This window comes from Oncorhynchus nerka, linkage group LG26 (assembly GCF_034236695.1).
Source record: "Oncorhynchus nerka isolate Pitt River linkage group LG26, Oner_Uvic_2.0, whole genome shotgun sequence".
Lineage (NCBI taxonomy): Eukaryota > Metazoa > Chordata > Actinopteri > Salmoniformes > Salmonidae > Oncorhynchus > Oncorhynchus nerka.
The window spans coordinates 22,957,857-22,978,621 of NC_088421.1; the positions used below are offsets into that span (position 1 = coordinate 22,957,857).

The following is a 20,765-nucleotide window of genomic DNA, read 5'->3' on the forward strand; positions in this document are numbered from 1 at the left end:
AAGATTGGGAGAATGTCATATGGTCAGATGAAACCAAAATATAACTTTTTGGTAAAAACTCAACTCGTCGTGTTTGGAGGACAAAGAATGCTGAGTTTCATCCAAAGAACACCATACCTACTGTGAAGCATGAGGGTGGAAACATCATGCTTTGGGGCTGCTTTTCTGCAAAGGGACCAGGACGACTGATCCGTGTAAAGGAAAGAATGAATGGGGCCATGTATCGTGAGATTTTGAGTGAAAACCTCCTTCCATCAGCAATGGTATTGAAGATGAAACATGGCTGGGACATTCAGCATGACAATGATCCCAAACACACCGCCCGGGCAACAAAGGAGTGGCTTCGTAAGAAGCATTTCAAGGTCCTGGAGTGGCCTAGCCAGTCTCCAGATCTCAACCCCATAGAAAATCTTTGGAGGGAGTTGAATGTCCGTGTTGCCCAGCAACAGCCCCAAAACATCACTGCTCTAGAGGAGATCTGCATGGAGGAATGGGCCAAAATACCAGCAACAGTGTGTGAAAACCTTGTGAAGACTTACTGAAAATGTTTGACCTCTGTCATTGCCAACAAATCGTATATAACAAAGTATTGAGATAAACTTTTGTTATTGACCAAATACTTATTTTCCACCATAATTTGCAAATAAATTCATAAAAAATCCTACAATGTGATTTTCTGGATTTTTTTTCTCATTTTGTCTGTCATAGTTAAAGTGTACCTATGATGAAAATTACAGGCCTCTCTCATCTTTTTAAGTGGGAGAACTTGCACAATTGGTGGTTGACTAAATACTTTTTTGCCCCTTCTATATATATAGGTCCAGTGTGTGTGTAGGCTACTGTATATGTACATAATACACAAGGCATGCACACACACACACACCTACTTCACACACAGTGATTAATAAACAAACACACAGAATGAGGCTGGATGATACATATCCTTTATTTCCATGATCATTGCTTCAGCCACACCATCTCCCACACATTCACCTACATCATCTTCCTCTTCACCCTCCTCCCCCTAGTTCTCTGGCTGAAACAAGCATCCTGACTGAATGTCTCACTTCTGTTCAAATGTCTATTTATCCGTTTAACCCATATAAAAAGGAAACGTCTGAAGAAATTATATTTGTTTTAAGGAATCAAAAATTAAATCAGGAATAACTATTTAATGAAGACATACAGGATAAACAATGTTATTTATCATCATTGTTTTGATTACAGAGATAACGATTGCTAGGTCTCCATTTTCATCATTAGTAGTATTAATATCAAGTTCATTGTCAGGTTTTGCTTAAAGCATCACTTATTTAATTTTCATTGCATCAAGTTGACATCATTCATGTTAATATAAGCATGCACACATGTTTCCCCATGTCCATTCAGAACTGCACTAACACTGAGAGAGACAGAGGAGAGAGGAGTCCTACACACAGAGAGAGCGGGCAAGATGGAGGGAGGCGGAGAGAGGGGGTGAATGGCTGTGTGGAGAGAGAGGGAAGTGGGGAAAGGGGAGTTTTCAGAAATAGAGTGGGAGAACAAGCAATCAAAGAGAGCGAGAGACAGGTATAGAAAGAGATAAAAGGAGAGCGAGAGACAGGTATAGAAAGAGATAAAAGGAGAGCGAGAGACAGGTATAGAAAGAGATAAAAGGGCAAGAGAAAGGTATATTGAGAGAGAGAGAGAGAGAGAGAGAGAGAGAGAGAGAGAGAGAGAGAGTGGCAGGCAGGCATAGAAAGAGATAATAGGGCAAGAGAAAGGTATATTTAGAGAGAGAGAGAGAGAGGGAGAGAAAAAGAGAGAGAGGGAGAGAAAAAGAGAGAGAGAGAGGGAGAGAGAGAGAGCGAGAGAGCGGCAGGCAGGCATAGAAAGAGATAATAGGGCAAGAGAAAGGTATATTGAGAGAGAGAGAGGCAGAGAGCTGCAGGCAGGCATAGAAAGAGATAAAGGGGCAAGAGAAAGGTATATTTAGAGAGAGAGAGAGAGAGAGAGAGAGAGAGAGCGGCAGGCAGGCATAGAAAGAGATAATAGGGCAAGAGAAAGGTATATTGAGAGAGAGAGAGAGGCAGAGAGCTGCAGGCAGGCATAGAAAGAGATAAAGGGGCAAGAGAAAGGTATATTTAGAGAGAGAGAGAGAGAGAGAGAGCGGCAGGCAGGCATAGAAAGAGATAAAGGGGCAAGAGAAAGGTATATTGAGAGAGAGAGAGAGGCAGAGAGCTGCAGGCAGGCATAGAAAGAGATAAAGGGGCAAGAGAAAGGAATATTGAGAGAGAGAGAGAGGCAGAGAGCTGCAGGCAGGCATAGAAAGAGATAAAGGAGCAAGAGAAAGGTATATTTAGAGAGAGAGAGAGAGAGAGGGAGAGAAAGAGAGAGAGAGAGAGGGAGAGAAAAAGAGAGTGAGGTTTAGAAAGAGATAAAGGGGCAAGAGAAAGGTATATTTAGAGAGAGAGAGGGAGAGAAAAAGAGAGAGAGAGAGAGAGGGAGAGAAAAAGAGAGTGAGGTTTAGAAAGAGATAAAGGGGCAAGAGAAATGTATATTTAGAGAGAGAGGGAGAGAAAAGGAAAGTGAGGTATAGAAAGAGATAAAGGGGCAAGAGAAAGGTATATTTAGAGAGAGAGAGAGGGAGAGAAAAAGAGAGAGAGAGAGAGGGAGAGAAAAAGAGAGTGAGGTATAGAAAGAGATTAAGGGGCAAGAGAAAGGTATATTTAGAGAGAGAGAGAGAGAGGGAGAGAAAAAGAGAGAGTATCTACTTATACAGTACTGTATAAGTAGATATAGTACTATACAGTACTATAGTATCTACTTATACAGGCAGATCAATGACCTCCCAGAACAACCTGAGCAGACATACAGTTCCAGATGGAAAACTTCTGGCTATGATATGGGATATACGGCTTTAATCTGTGTACATACCAAGCATACCAGTAAGCATCCCTGCACTTCCTTGGCCTGAAGTTGGAATAGTAACTGGATCCCCCTGAATGCGTTTAAGGGGAAATGGCAGCCATAGCATTAGTAGTGCTAACTGTTAGTTGAGGTTATAGTAGCAGAAGTGGTGGTAGACATGGTTATCCCATGGCAGTAGCCACATGGTGCTTAAAGAGGAAGTGCAGAGCGTAAACAGGGGTTCATCGTATTTCACAAAAGATAAAGGACATGGCTACCCCCTCTCTGTCTCCCCGTTTGGAGGGACTGCTAGGGGACATAAAAGAGTCATTACTCAGCCCAAAAATTCTACCTCAAGTAATCAAAACGTATCTAACATCACGGTGCCAACTGGTTTCCCCTCAGACACACAGTACACATTTACTAAAAGTAGTACACAACCAACACAGTTACATAGATCAGGCAGGGGGGGGGCACTTTTGAGTGACTGACAGCTGATCTGGGAAACAACACACACGATACACTCTAATCTCTGTCAGAGACCGACTGTTCTTCAGGGATCATAAGTATCCCACTCCCCACCAAGTGCAATGGGTCCTACAACAAATGGTTCCTCTAAGACACACAGGACAGAAGACACATTTTGTTCAAAGACAGGAGTTTCAGTCTGTGGATGCTAGGAATGGTGTGGGGCCGCGAGGACAGGTAGAAGATAGGGACGTCATGAGCACAGAAACGTGTCACACAGAAGGTCACAGTGACACACACAAACACACAGGCATACACACACAGACGCACACGAATACAAAACACACACACACAAACACAGAAATACACACAAATCAAAGCAACACAAATGCGTGTGTCCTTCTAACGTTGTCGTCCAGTCGGAGACATGATGGACTGCAGACAATTCTTATCTTTTCAAATTAAATAATGTCTTTCCGAAAAACAAAATCTTGGAATGATAGAAAAATTCCATATAATGGTGAAATCCTTCCCTGTAGGATACATTTCCAGTAAGTGCACTCCAAGCCGAGCAGGTCCGTCCTCATCACAGTTCCCCTGTAGAGTCCTCTGGGGTAAAGTCTGCCAGTATGTCCAAACAGGGGAACACTATTCCTGTAACATCCCAAGGCGCTCAAATATTTCAGGTCTTCGAGTACTCACAGTCACATCCTTAGTGGATCGTAAAAAAATGGTATGGATAAATTCCTTTCTGGATGATTATATTACACAAACCCCCAAAACTAAACAAATAGAAAAATAAAAGCAAATTCACATTAATGAGCACCATGAAGAAGGTGACAAAATAATGAGGCGAAGGGACACATTTCAAGGTTACGTAACATGCTTCAGCAGATGGGTTCATCCACATTTCTCCCTCCCCTGACATCAATAATAACGACTGGCAAAGGTTCCTTCCTCCAGCTAAAAGAAGCCAGAAAAGCCCAGATACAGTAGGCCCAAACCACTAGAGTCTCCACAACTGATGTTTGTCCTGCTGGAAACACTACATGGATGTTTCCTAACTCCTACACTTGTATACTAATGGCCTAAAGTAAAGCATTGGCACGGTTTGTCTTTTGAAGTCCATACAGAGCAGAAACCTTAGGCCCAGGTTTGATTGGAGGGAGAAATGTGCATCATCACACTCCTCCTGGATGAATTACTGGCACTAACCTGAAGCACTGTGTGTGTGTGTGTGTGTGTGTGTGTGTGTGTGTGTGTGTGTGTGTGTGTGTGTGTGTGTGTGTGTGTGTGTGTGTGTGTGTGTGTGTGTGTGTGTGTGTGTGTGTGTGTGTGTGTGTGTGTGTGTGTGTGTGTGCGTGCGTGCGTGTGTGTGTCAGAGTTCTAAGTGTTGCTTGTATAGAGTGTAGATTCTGTATTCCTGTGCTTCGTTGCGACAGGACAGGAGTTGGAATATTCAGCAGTAGCAGTAGAACAGCAGTAGCAGTCGATGTGTCTCCTTATCTCTCTTTGTTTGATGGAGAGAATTATTCACAGATGAGCAGAAAGAAAGTCTGGAACTGGAAAGATGATAATAACCTGGGGAGAAGAGGAAAAAGAGAGAGATAAAGCAGGAGAGACAGTGCAGGTGAGAAGATACATAACATAGAACAGAAACTTAGAGTACAGTAAGTCAGGGGGTGGGGTACATAACATCTAGATGGTACAGATACTCTTGCCTCACAGCTCGTTAATCTAACAGCCTCTGAGTCTCAGCTGGATCACATTCACCAAGATTATAATCACAAAGCTGTGGTTATATAGGTCCCTCCACAGAAAGCTATGGAATATTGAAAAATTGTGTGTCAGGGTTGGGGTCCACTTCAATAAAGGCAATGCAGGAAATCAATTCAATCTAATTCATGAAGCAGAAATTGCCCGTCCTTTGTAATGACGATGTTTTCTAAATCATACAACTAATTTATCTGAATTGAAATGGAAAGGACTCCAACACTGGTCCTGGCACTACATGTGAGAGCATTGAACCAAGAGTTCTACTCACAGTTCTACTCAGAGTGAGGACTGTCCACCACGATGTGAGGCTTGGGAGAGGCTGCGGGACTCTTTGACACAAATGAGGCCACAAGTTTTTCCTGGAGAAATATATTAAAGCAGAGTTAGTATCACCAACACAGACACTGTAGATAACAAAGGTAAATGTATGCTAAAATAGATATTTCATTACTAATAAAAAATATGGTGAGTGGTTGAATAGACAGACCAGTTGTTGTACAGTATGTTTCAAGCATCTCAGAGTAGGAGTACTGATCTAGGATCAGGTCCCCCCTGGTGTCCGTTTCATCTTATTCAATGTGATCTAAAAGGAAAAACATCACTCCAACACTGAGATGCTTGATACAAACGGCCCCCAGACTACTGTGTGGTCACTTACAGAAAAACAAAGACTAGTTTGAACAGGGGGAAAGAAGGTCAAGTACAATTACATACATGAAGTAGGAAAATAGAATGAGAGCACAGGCCTGCACAAAAAAGCACTGTAGTCATGCACTCACACACACACACACACACACACACACACACACACACACACACACACACACCACATCATGCACATAATTACCTCGACGAGCTGGTGCCAGTGGTCTATGGGCTTGCGGGGGTTGGCCAACATGGCAGTCCAGTGCTCCCTCCCAGGACCGTCAGCGTCACTGCCCACACGACACATTCCTATGACCTCATTATGACCAATACTGACCAACACACAGCCAGGTACAGAGAGAGGGGGGGGGGGGGAGACTGATCAACAGGCAAAGTAGGCCTCATTTATCAACCTTGAATGCTGGGAAAATGAATGCGGCCACAGAGGTTGGATATTCTATAGTGAGCGCACAATATACAGAGACCGTACAAAGGTTTCAATACAAATGGAGAGCACATTCATATCATACATAAACACACGCATGCATGCACACACACAAACACACGCATGCATGCACACACACAAGCATCGAACTATAGAGATGCTATAACCTGGGTTTTAAATGCATAAAAGATAACGCACACACAAACACACACACACACAGAACTATAGAGATACTATAACCTACAACATGGGTTTAATAATAGATAAAGAAAACACAAACACACACCAGCCAGGCGATGGTGTGATGATGGAGGGTGTTAGTGCCAGATAGAGAAACACTGGCATGGTTACACAGTGTCTCACCACCAGACACTATTTCCATTAGCATTAGCATAAACCATGTTTATTCATGAGGCGCCCATCCTCATGTAAAACAGGAGGAATCCACCAGGAGTCTGACTCACAGGGACAATCAGCTATGTGTTCAACAGACCACTGCTACACACCAACCAAATAACAACGTCTATCAACGGTACAGACCCACATAGTACTAACTACACACCAACCAAATAACGTCTATCAATGTTTTAGACTGACCCATGCTAGTACACAACAATGTCTATTAAAGTAACTGTCCAGTGAAAATTACACTTTTCAAAGTTCATATTCTGCTAACTCATACCCAAATAATTGTGTTTATTCATCTTGTACTCGTATTAGTGGCCAAAGCATGAATTGAGAAAAAACACCACAAACTTGTATCTCATACAGACCGTTTCAAAATGCTTGCTACTTCCTCATAGAGTATGGTGTCATACTCTTGAGGAGGATGAGCTGGCCAATCAGCGGTCTAGAGGAGGATATTTTTAACGACCGGTATACGCCCACATCATTCTGTTGGGGTACGCCCACACTATTCCAACACAGAAAAGCTTCTTAACATACATCATTTTTTTTTAAATTGGAAGGAAAACTATTTCACTCATATTGTAAGTAATAATAGGTCATATTTAACACTGGACAGTTATTTGAAGGTAACAGAATGACCCATCCTACTACACACCAACATCTATCAACGTAATAGACCCACACAGTGCTAACTACTCACCAACCAAATAATAACCACCATCAACATACGTTACACATGATCCAGTACTAAATACACACCAACCCAATAACAATGTCTATCAACGTAACAGAGTGCTAACTACAAGGTTATTATTGTTTATATTCCTATTAGTTTTAAGATTTTTATTCGAAATTCAGTTTTGTTTCAGTTAGGTTTCAGATCTACTTTACCTAATTTTTTATTTACTTTTTATAAAAACAAGCATAAAGTTTTTGTGTTTTTTGGAATGTCACTTCTTGCCACTGTGGGGCAGTAATGCATAAGGTGATGGGTCAGGTCATAGGTTAGGTTAGGTTTAAAGGTAGACTCAGGGAGATGACGTAGATGCACAAAGTAAACAGTAGTGGTGGGTCAATTTCCACAACAACCAGGAGCGTTGAAGCTCCATCGTTGGTTACCGCCTTTTAAGGTGTTGCATTCTGGTGATAAAAATTGTCAGACGGGAGCCTACATGTCAATTACATGAACTTTACAAAAATCATATGATCAAAGGTCATGAAGTTTGGACTGCAGTCGACTGCAACTTTCTGCAGTTGCTCTTCACCAACTTCATCCTGCAGTCATCACCTGCATTGTGGGAGGCTCTATTGTCAACCAATCATTAGTTTAGCTTGAAAACCCTGTTTGATTTTTGCCCCCTAAAAACATAATTCATGATGGTTTTTATTTTATTTAGTTTTGGAGGCAGTACAGTTTTCATTTTTCAAACGAGTTTGTTAATTATTTTGAGTGATGATTAGTCTTAATTCGTTTTTGTTTAAGTTTGCTATAATAACTTTGCTACACACCATAAAAATAATAACTACCAACAACAGACCTACCCTTATCTAACAATTAACAACAGACATACCCTCATCTAACAATTAACAACAGACATACCCTTATCTAACAATTAACAACAGACATACCCTTATCTAACAATTAACAACAGACATACCCTTATCTAACAATTTATCTTATCTAACAATTAACAACAGACATACCCCCTTCTAACAATTAACAACAGACATACCCTTATCTAACAATTAACAACAGACATACCTAACTTATCTAACAATTAACAACAGACATACCCTTATCTAACAATTAACAACAGACATACCCTTATCTAACTTCTAAATTAACAACAGAGACTTATCTAACAATTAACAACAGACTCATCTAACAATTAACAACAGACATACCCTCATCTAACAATTAACAACAGACATACCCTTATCTAACAATTAACAACAGACATACCCTTATCTAACAGAATTAACAATTAACAGACATACCCTTATCTAACAATTAACAACAGACATACAACAGACTTATCTAACAATTTACCCTTATCTAACAAGACACAGACCCTTATCTAACAATTAACAACAGACATACCCTTATCTAACAATTAACAACAGACATACCCTTATCTAACAATTAACAATTAATCTAACAGACATACCCTTATCTAACAATTAACAACAGACATACCCTCATCTAACAATTAACAACAGACATACCCTTATCTAACAATTAACAACAGACATACCCTTATCTAACAATTAACAACAGACATACCCTTATCTAACAATTAACAACAGACATACCCTTATCTAACAATTAACCTTATCAATTAACAATTAACAACAGACATACCCTTATCTAACAATTAACAACAGACATACCCTTATCTAACAATTAACAACAGACATACCCTTATCTTAACAACAGACATACCCTTATCTAACAATTAATTAACAGACATACCCTTATCTAACAATTAACAACAGACATACCCTTCTAACAATTAACAACAGACATACCCTTATCTAACAATTAACAACAGACATACCCTTATCTAACAATTAACAGACATACCCTTATCAATTAACAACAGACAATTAACAACAGACATACCCTTCTAACAATTAACAACAGACATACCCTTATCTAACAATTAACAACAGACATACCCTTATCTAACAATTAACAACAGACCTACCCTTATCTAACAATTAACAACAGACATACCCTTATCTAACAATTAACAACAGACATACCTTTATCTAACTATTTACAACAGACATACCCTTATGTAACAATTAACAACAGACCAATTACCCTTATTAACAATTCTAACAATTAACAGACATACCCTTATCTAACAATTAACAACAGACATACCCTTCTAACAATTAACAACAGACATACCCTTATCTAACAATTAACAACAGACATACCCTTATATCTAACTATTTACAACAGACAACAGACATACCCTTATCTAACAATTAACAACAGACCTACCCTTATCTAACAATTAACAGACATACCCTTATCTAACAATTAATAACAGACATACCCTTATGTAACAATTAACAACAGACCTACCCTTATCTAACAATTAACAGACATACCCTTATCTAACAATTAACAACAGACATACCCTTATCTAACAATTAACAACAGACATACCCTTATCTAACAATTAACAACAGACCTACCCTTATCTAACAATTAACAACAGACATACCCTTATCTAACAATTAACAACAGACATACCCTTATCTAACTATTTACAACAGACATACCCTTATGTAACAATTAACAACAGACCTACCCTTATCTAACAATTAACAGACATACCCTTATCTAACAATTAACAACAGACATACCCTTCTAACAATTAACAACAGACATACCCTTATCTAACAATTAACAACAGACATACCCTTATCTAACTATTTACAACAGACATACCCTTATCTAACAATTAACAACAGACCTACCCTTATCTAACAATTAACAGACATACCCTTATCTAACAATTAATAACAGACATACCCTTATCTAACAATTAATAACAGACATACCCTTATCTAACAATTAACAACAGACCTACCCTCATATAACAATTAACAACAGCAACCATCCAAATACATAGTCAGTATTATAATGGTATCAATTACATCCACATCCCACACAAACGTATAAAACTCCTATTGTCCAGTAATAACAAAGTAATAACAGCCCAGGTCTCTTCTTACCAGTCATAGTCCATGACAGCGATGATGATGGACACCCTGTCGATGTCCTCATGAGGGATGTCAAAGACTAGAGCCTCGTTGTAGGTGGGGTTCAACGTATTCTTCTTAATGGAGGTCTTCCTCTTCTTTAGTCTGCGGCCGTCACATATCAGAGAAGCCTTCACGTATGGGTCTGAGAGAAGGAGAAAGAGGGAGGGAGAGAGAGAGAGGAAGAGAAGGGAAGAAAGAAAAGAGAGGGACAAAGATAAGAGACAACCCTTGAGCAGGCTATTAACAAATTATACTCCCACATCCAGGCATCTGTCTTTAACACATAAAAGACATCCAAATCAAGGCCCCTTGGACGAGGCGGATTAAGGCCAAACGGGTGGATTCACGTCAATTACCACAGAATACAAACTGCCGCTCTAGTCCATTGTAGCACTTACAGAACACTGAGAGTTACCATTTGATTTTATGGTGGATTGTTTTATACCTTCGTTAGGCATTCTAATAATCTCCTAATCATAAAAGCAATAATAACGGTGTGGCCTCATAATTTAGCGTGTCATTTCGTCAGTATAGTAACTGTTACCGTGGTAATGCAGGATCATCACATCCTCACAGGCAGGATTAATAACTCAATTACTTTAGTTAGGCGTTCATTAATTAAATCATCATCAGCTACCTAAGTCCCAGCCATCAATCAGGTCAGGACATGATTGTGTTTAAAGCATTTGGTTGTTTGTTGGCTGCGGTTTTTAGCACTCCAACGTTTATGATTTTTTTTTGCTTGTTTATTTATTTTTATTTTACCTTTATTTAACTAGGCAAGTCAGTTAAGAACAAATTTTTATTTTCAATGACGGCCTAGGAGCACCTTGTCAGCTTGGGGGTTTGAACTTGCAACCTTCCGGTTACTAGTCCAACGCTCTAACCACTAGGCTACCCTGCCGCCCGCTTGTGTTTCCAACATTGCCACAAAACAGATTTTTGGCACTTCATTGTGTTTGGAACAGTTGAACAGTATTTATTTGGGCAATATTTACAGAATGTAACATATCAATATTAAAATATTCATGAATTCAGTCAATTGATGTGTTTGCTCCATCTGTTTATGCAGCCTAATTGCATTCAAATAATAGTTTAAATACAAAATGTGTGATGTGAGTCTTGTCAGGCTGTTTCTAACAGAAGAGACAACCCCCAGTGCCGTGAACAGTGTGCTGTTGTCAGTGTGCTGTTGTCAGTGTGCTGTTGTGTGCTGTTGTCAGTGTGCTGTTGTCAGTGTGCTGCGGTCAGTGTGCTGTGGTCAGTAGGTAAGTCACCTGAGAAGCCGGTGAGGTCCATGGCTTTGAGGTTGGTGGCCTTGATGACAGTCGCGGTGAGCCGACCTGCCGTGGGCAGGTAACACAGAGAGAAGTTCAGCTCCCCCAGGTCAGCCTTCTCCTGTACAAAACACACACAGAGGTCAGAGGTCAGGGTTCAAACAGGGAACCCAGCAAACGTGTGGTAAACACTCAGCCAGTAATACCCAAAGAGCCACAGGCTGAGAGCAGAGGGTCTGTAAAAGAGACCACCATCTTGCATTTGGTTTGCTAAACCATCAGTGATAATTGCCACAGAGACATGACAGGTGTCACAATCTAAACAGGCAGCATATTCAAACTGAAGGCAACTGTCATCACAGTACAGTAATGAAATGTCAATCTTTCAATGTCCCCAAGAAGATAAAAGCTATTTAAACACTGTCCCCTGCTTCCTCCTAACTCGGCACAGCCAGTGGTCATGGTGGTGGCATAGTGGCATAGCAGTGGCAGTATAGTGGCATAGCGGTGGCATTATAGTGGCATAGTGGTGGCATTATAGTGGCATAGCAATGGCATTATAGTGGCATAGAGGTGGCATTATAGTGGCACAGCGGTGGTATTATAGTGGCATAGCAATGTCGGCTTTCTATTCCGCAACAAAGCCTCCTTCACTCACGCCGCCAAACTTACCCTAGTAAAACTGACTATCCTACCGATCCTCGACTTCGGCGATGTCATCTACAAAATTGCCTCCAACACTCTACTCAGCAAACTGGATGCAGTTTATCACAGTGCCATCCGTTTTGTCACTAAAACACCTTATACCACCCACCACTGCGACCTGTATGCTCTAATCGGCTGGCCCTCGCTACATATTCGTCGCCAGACCCACTGGCTCCAGGTCATCTACAAGTCCATTCTAGGTAAAGCTCCGCCTTATCTCAGTTCACTGGTCACGATGGCAACACCCACCCGTAACACGCGCTCCAGCAGGTGTATCTCACTGATCATCCCTAAAGCCAACACCTCATTTAGCCGCCTTTCGTTCCAGTTCTCTGCTGCCTGTGACTGGAACGAATTGCAAAAATCGCTGAAATTGGAGACTTTTATCTCCCTCACCAACTTCAAACATATGCTATCTGAGCAGATTTATATAGCCCTTCGTACACCGATCGCTGCCGCTGTACATAGTCTATCGGTAAATAGCCCACCCATTTTTACCTACCTCATCCCCATATTGTTTTTATTTATTTTATTTTCTGCTCTTTTGCACACCAATATCTCTACCTGTACATGACCATCTGATCATTTATCACTCCAGTGTTAATCTGCAAAATTGTAATTATTCGCCTACCTCCTCATGCCTTTTGCACACAATGTATATAGACTCTCCTTTTTACTACTGTATTATTGACTTGTTAATTGTTTACTCCATGTGTAACTCTGTGTTGTCTGTTCACACTACTATGCTTTATCTTGGCCAGGTCGCAGTTGCAAATGAGAACTTGTTCTCAACTAGCCTACCTGGTTAAATAAAGGTAAAATAAAAAAAAAAAAAAAAATTGCATTATAGTGGCATAGAGGTGGCATAGCAATGGCATTATAGTGGCATAGCGGTGGCATTATAGTGGCATAGCAATGGCATTATAGTGGCATAGAGGCGACATTATAAAGGCATAGCAATGGCATAGCAGTGGCATTATAGTGGCATAGCGGTGGCATTATAGTGGCATAGAGGCGACATTATAAACATTTACATTTAAGTCATTTAGCAGACGCTCTTATCCAGAGCGACTTACAAATTGGTGCGTTCACCTTAAGACATCCAGTGGAACAGCCACTTTACAATAGTGCATCTAAATCTTTCAAGGGGGGGGGTGAGAAGGCATAGCAATGGCATTATAGTGGCATAGCAGTGGCATTATAGTGGCATTATGGTGGCATTATAGTGGCATAGAGGCGACATTATAAAGGCATAGCAATGGCATTATAGTGGCATAGCAGTGGCATTATAGTGGTGGTATTATAGTGGCATTATAATTATAGTGGCATAGCGGTGGCATTATAGTGGCATAGTGGTGGTACATGGGTGACATTATAGTGGTGGTATAGTGGTAGCATTATAGTGGTATATTGGTGGCATAGTGGTGGTATAGTGGTGACATTATAGTGGCATTATAATGGTGGTATTATAGTGCCATTATAATTATAGTGGCATAGCGGTGGCATTATAGTGGCATAGTGGTGGTACAGTGGTGGCATTATAGTGGCATATTGGTGGCATAGTGGTGGTATAGTGGTGACATTATAGTGGCGATATAGTGATAGCATTATAGTGGTATATTGGTGGCATAGTGGTGGTATAGTGGTGACATTATAGTGGCATAGTGGTGGCATTATAGTGGCATAGTGGTAGTATAGTGGTAGCATTATAGTGGCATAGTGGTGATATAGTGGTGGCATTATAGTGGTATAGTAGTGACATTATAGTGGCATAGCGGTGCCATTATAGTGGCATAGTGGTGGCATTATAGTGGCATAGTGGTGGTACAGTGGTGGCATTATAGTGGCATATTGGTGGTATAGTGGTGGTATAGTGGTGACATTATAGTGGCGGTATAGTGGCATAGTGGTGGTATAGTAGTAGCATTATAGTGGCATAGTAATGGTATTGTGGTAGCATTATAGTGGAATAGTGGTGGCATTATAGTGGAATAGTGGTGACATTATAGCGGCATAGTGGTGGCATTATAATGGCATAGTGGTGGTATAGTGGTGGCATTATAGTGGTATAGTGTTGGTACAGTGGTGGCATTATAGTGGCATATTGGTGGCATAGTGGTGGTATGGTGGTGACATTATAGTGGTGGTATAGTGGTAGCATTATAGTGGTATATTGGTGGCATAGTGGTGGTATAGTGGTGACATTATAGTGGCATTATAATGGTGGTATTATAGTGGCATTATAATTATAGTGGCATAGCGGTGGCATTATAGTGGCATAGTGGTGGTACAGTGGTGGCATTATAGTGGCATATTGGTGGCATAGTGGTGGTATAGTGGTGACATTATCAAATCAAATCAAATCCATTTTATTTATATAGCCCTTCGTACATCAGCTGATATCTCAAAGTGCTGTACAGAAACCCAACCTAAAACCCCAAACAGCAAGCAATGCAGGTGTAGAAGCACGGTGGCTAGGAAAAACTCCCTAGAAAGGCCAAAACCTAGGAAGAAACCTAGAGAGGAACCAGGCTATGTGGGGTGGCCAGTCCTCTTCTGGCTGTGCCGGGTGGAGATTATAACAGAACATGGCCAAGATGTTCAAATGTTCATAAATTACCAGCATGGTCGAATAATAATAAGGCAGAACAGTTGAAACTTAGTGACGGTATAGTGATAGCATTATAGTGGTATATTGGTGGCATAGTGGTGGTATAGTGGTGACATTATAGTGGCATAGTGGTGGCATTATAGTGGCATAGTGGTAGTATAGTGGTAACATTATAGTGGCATAGTGGTGATATAGTGGTGGCATTATGGTGGCATAGTAGTGACATTATAGTGGCATAGCGGTGGCATTATAGTGGTGGCATTATAGTGGCATAGTGGTGGTACAGTGGTGGCATTATAGTGGCATATTGGTGGTATAGTGGTGACATTATAGTGGCATAGTGGTGATACAGTGGTGGCATTATAGTGGCATATTGGTGGTATAGTGGTGGCATTATAGTGGAATAGTAGTGACATTATAGTGGCATAGCGGTGGCATTATAGTGGCATAGTGGTGGCATTATAGTGGCATAGTGGTGGTACAGTGGTGGCATTATAGTGGCATATTGGTGGTATAGTGGTGACATTATAGTGGCATAGTGGTGATACAGTGGTGGCATTATAGTGGTATATTGATGGCATAGTGGTGGTATAGTGGTGAGATTATAGTGGCATTATAGTGGCATAGTGGTAGCATTATAGTGGCATAGTAATGGTATTGTGGTAGCATTATAGTGGAATAGTGGTGACATTATAGCGGCATAGTGGTGGCATTATAATGGCATAGTGGTGGTATAGTGGTGGCATTATAGTGGCATATTGGTAGCATTATAGTGGTATAGTGGTGGTATACTGGTGACATTATAGTGGCGTTATAGTGGCATAGCAATGGCATTATAGTGGCATGGCGGTGACATTATAGTGGCACAGCGGCGGCATTATAGTGGCATTATAGTGGTGGTATTATAGTGGCATTATAGTGGTGGTATAATTATAGTGGCATAGCGGTGGCATTATAGTGGTATAGTGGTGGTACAGTGGTGGCATTATAGTGGTGGTATAGTGGTGGTATTATAGTGGCATTATAGTGGTGGTATAATTATAGTGGCATAGCGGTGGCATTATAGTGGCATTATAGTGGTGGTATTATAGTGGCATTATAGTGGTGGTATAATTATAGTGGCATAGCGGTGGCATTATAGTGGTATAGTGGTGGTACAGTGGTGGCATTATAGTGGCATATTGGTGGCATAGTGGTGGTATAGTGGTGACATTATAGTGGCGGTATAGTGGTAGCATTATAGTGGTATATTGGTGGTATAGTGGTAGCATTATAGTGGTATATTGGTGGCATAGTGGTGGTATAGTGGTGACATTATAGTGGCGGTATAGTGATAGCATTATAGTGGTATATTGGTGGCATAGTGGTGGTATAGTGGTGACATTATAGTGGCATAGTGGTGGCATTATAGTGGCATAGTTGTAGTATAGTGGTAGCATTATAGTGGCATAGTGGTGATATAGTGGTGGCATTATAGTGGCATAGTGGTGATATAGTGGTGGCATTATAGTGGCATAGTAGTGACATTATAGTGGCATAGCGGTGGCATTATAGTGGCATAGTGGTGGCATTATAGTGGCATAGTGGTGGTACAGTGGTGGCATTATAGTGGCATATTGGTGGTATAGTGGTAGCATTATAGTGGTATATTGGTGGCATAGTGGTGGTATAGTGGCAACATTATAGTGGCATAGTAGTGGTATAGTAGTAGCATTATAGTGGCATAGTAATGGTATTGTGGTAGCATTATAGTGGAATAGTGGTGACATTATAGTGGAATAGTGGTGACATTATAGCGGCATAGTGGTGGTATAGTGGTGGCATTATAGTGGCATATTGGTAGCATTATAGTGGCATAGCGGTGACATTATAGTGGCACAGCGGCGGCATTATAATGGCATAGTGGTGGTATAGTGGTGGCATTATAGTGGCATATTGGTAGCATTATAGTGGCATAGTGGTGACATTATAGTGGCATAGTGGTGGTATAGTGGTGGCATTATAGTGGCATATTGGTAGCATTATAGTGGCATAGCGGTGACATTATAGTGGCACAGCGGCGGCATTATAATGGCATAGTGGTGGTATAGTGGTGGCATTATAGTGGCATATTGGTAGCATTATAGTGGCATAGTGGTGACATTATAGTGGCATAGTGGTGGCATTATAGTGGCACAGCGGCGGCATTATACTGGCATTATAGTGGTGGTATTATAGTGGCATTATAGTGGTGGTATAATTATAGTGGCATAGCGGTGGCATTATAGTGGTATAGTGGTGGTACAGTGATGGCATTATAGTGGCATATTGGTGGCATAGTGGTGGTATAGTGGTGACATTATAGTGGCGGTATAGTGGTAGCATTATAGTGGTATATTGGTGGTATAGTGGTAGCATTATAGCATTAATGTTGGCATTGTAGTGGCATAGTGGTGGCATAGTGGTGGCATTATAGTGGCATAGTGGTGGCATTATAGTGCCATAGTGGTGGCATTATAGTGGCATAGTGGTGATATTATAGTGGTATAGTGGTGTCATCATGGTAACATAGTGGTGGCATTGCGTTGGCATTATGGTGTCAGGCATGGGCTCTCTCTCACCGCAGTGCCCTCCACTATGTCCCTCCAGACAGGCTTTTCCCCTGTGCCCTCGCTGAAGTCCAGAAGGTTGTCCACAACCACCTGGCCAATCAGGTCGTGTCTGGAGAAGCGGTCAAAGTCGTAGACAGAGAAGTGTAGCTTCCGGGAGTGCAGCTCTGCCAGGGGGACACCGAACTGGAACGTCTCGTTGAAGATAGGGTTTAGGGTCTTTCTGTGGACCTGTGGGAGAAAGGAGAGGGGGCAATTGAGGAGGGAGAGCGGTATAGAGGTAAAGAGGTGAAGGGGGAGAAAGGGGGAGGAGAGGGAGAGGGGGAGAGAGTGAGAGAGAGGACAAGAGTCAACAAGAGAGTCTGCAAGAGAGTCTGCTAGACAGCCTAACATATTTATTCAGATTAGGCTGAACGAAATATCAGATCATTCCAATGAGTAAGGGAGGAGACTACGCATTTATAAATTATAATAAATTACTGATAGTAATTTAGAATCAAATCCCAACTTGAGAAACGGCAATGAAACTCCGCACAAATCTCTCGTGGTAATGCATACACAAATCTCTTGAGTGACATCAATGGAGGATTCACACAGAACTCCAAGTTATGCATGAACACATTTCTCAATTGGCATCAGAGTGAAACTACACATTTGTCGGGTTAGTATTTTACTGTGCCTTCAATTTGTGTGAAAACTGACAGGTGTAATAAATGACAGCCTAATCCCAGATCTGTTTGCACTCTTCCAAGGTATTTATGGTCATTGGCAAGACAGCACAAACAGATCTGGGATCAGGCTTGATAAATGTGTTACCTTGGTCTGGAACTTCTTCTTCCTGTCTGGCAGTAGGTAGATCTTAACGTAGGGGTCTGAGAAGCCGTTGGCGTCCTTGGCAGCCAGGTCTACAGCCTTCAGGATCTTCACCACTAGCTGCTCTGTACTGCAGACGAGGACACACATATACAATCTATGTTAGACTCACCGTCTGGGACACACACACACAACACGATCTATATGTCAAACTGATCTGGACAGACATAGGGCGACAGAGTAGATAGAGAGACAGTGGTTAGGAGAGTATGTTGTATCTATGGAGTGGGTCGATGGGGATCCATTGAGGTCTAGGATGAAGCAGCCCGTGACACTGATTTAAAGGTTTACTCCCTACTAATGGGGAATGTGAGGAAGGTAGATCTGTGAATGAGAGCAACTTCTACAAGTAGCATAATCCATTGCTACAAAGCTACAGATTGGCTCCAGCAGTTCCAGGGAGAGAAGCCAAGCCATTAATACTCCCCATAGTAGACTATTCCACTGTGTTATGGTCAGTCTGGGTCACACACACACACACACACACGCCCGCACACACACATACACAGTCTTGCACATATACACATGTATACACACACGCCCGCACACACACATACACAGTCTTGCACATATACACATGCATACACACACGCCCGCACACACACATACACAGTCTTGCACATATACACATGCATACACACACGGGCAAAGACGTCCATCTAAACCGCCTACGTCCAGTGGTCTGTCTGCAGAACTACTTATGAGGGATTTAATTAAGAGAGTGAAGATGGCTGGCAGGCCTTTACTCAGACCTCATTATACCCTGCCTTTCTGTGTTAACGAGCGTGTCACCACTTCATTACGGGCCTTTAGTAGCACAGCGTGAACTCTGGGGAAGAGAGCACCACCAGGCTATAGCCAATAGCAGCTCAGACTAAGACACTGTTTAATCATCTGGCCTAATCAGGACTGAGATAAGCCTGTTGACGACACGATTGCATCCAATCAGGTTTAATGTTTATCATACAAACACGTCCAATTAAGGAAATCAGGTAAACATGCCAATCCTACAATCGCATCAAATCAGGGATAAGATTAATACCGTCATTAGTAAATTAGGAAGTTATATTTAAATTGGATAAACACGTTAATCAGAGAAACATGTCCAATTAGTATTTCTTAAGTCTATCTACTTACTTTAAGTCCAGTATCATCTCCGCTTAGAAGTCTATACACACTGTCAGTACGTGTTGGGAACTGTAGTCCTTATGACTATGAGCAGTGTAGTTTTATAAAGCATAATTGAAACTGCCAGGTGAGTCCTGTATAAAAGCTGTCCCTGATGGCATGTCACATTCAACAACATTACCTCATTACAACAACAAACACTGCAGTGTTCCTACTCTCACATGTCCGTTTTAACATCAAGACAACAAAGAGCAGGAACAAAAGACAACCTTTAAAATATATATATATATATATATTTAACCTTTATTTAACTTGGCAAGTCAGTTAAGAACAAATTCTTATTTACAATGACGGCCTACTAACATGGTCCCAGAAGCACTCGGCAGAAAATACACCTATTACTGATGTGTCAGAGGGAAATTCGCTATACTATTCCTCACAGACAATGGCTGGAAACCACCCTATTCCCACAGCACTAGTGTCAGCTTTTAACTACAGTGTCAATAGAAAATACATTTCCCAAAGGGCCGAGGGAAAATTGACATTGTTGTCCTGACTGCTATTCCCCAAATGTGCTCGGGTCTAGCACGTTAACATTGATGTATGGTAAATACATTACAATTATCCCACACAGTGCTAACAGTGTGAAGAGAAGGTGACACATTATCTCTCTCTCCTTCTCTCTCTCCCGCTCTCTCTGTCTGTCTCCTCTCTCTCTAGATTTTCTAACAAAGATTCACAGTGTGTCAGAAAGCAGAGCAGAACAAATGATCTTGTGACGTGAGGTAGTATTTCATGTAGGTACAGGTAGAGATACACCAACAGCATCCTCCCTCCCTCCCTCCCTCCCTCTCTCCCTCCCTCCCTCTCTCCCTCTCTCCCTCCCTCCCTCCTCCCTCCCTCCCTCCCTCCCCCCTCCCTCTCTCCCTCCCTCCCTCCCTCTCTCCCTCCCTCCCTCCCTCCCTCCCTCCCTCCCTCCCCTCTCCCTCCTCCCTCCCTCCCTCCCCCTCCCTCCCCTCCTCCCTCCCTCCCTCCCCCTCCCTCCCCTCTCCCTCCCTCCCCCTCCCTCCCTCCCTCCCTCCCTCCCTCCCTCCCTCCCTCCCTCCCCTCCCTCCCTCCCTCCCTCTCCCTCCTCCCTCCCTCCCTCCCCTCTCCCTCCCTCCCTCCCT

The 20,765-nt window shown here is 41.8% G+C and overlaps 1 protein-coding gene across 1 annotated transcript in view; it reads right to left on the bottom strand.

Moving 5' to 3' along the window:
* Positions 1 to 922: 922 nt before the first annotated feature.
* Positions 923 to 20,765, bottom strand: part of LOC115122271 (synaptotagmin-C-like) — a 34,061-nt gene continuing 14,218 nt past the window's right edge. The window contains exons 5-11 of the mRNA XM_029651467.2: positions 18,412 to 18,538; positions 17,608 to 17,826; positions 11,692 to 11,812; positions 10,385 to 10,556; positions 5,981 to 6,110; positions 5,402 to 5,492; positions 923 to 4,938 (exon numbers count right to left, since the gene is read on the bottom strand). Coding sequence (XP_029507327.2) covers positions 5,406 to 5,492; positions 5,981 to 6,110; positions 10,385 to 10,556; positions 11,692 to 11,812; positions 17,608 to 17,826; positions 18,412 to 18,538 — 856 coding nt within the window. The 3' untranslated portion in view covers positions 923 to 4,938; positions 5,402 to 5,405. The remainder of the gene's footprint in view (positions 4,939 to 5,401; positions 5,493 to 5,980; positions 6,111 to 10,384; positions 10,557 to 11,691; positions 11,813 to 17,607; positions 17,827 to 18,411; positions 18,539 to 20,765) is intronic.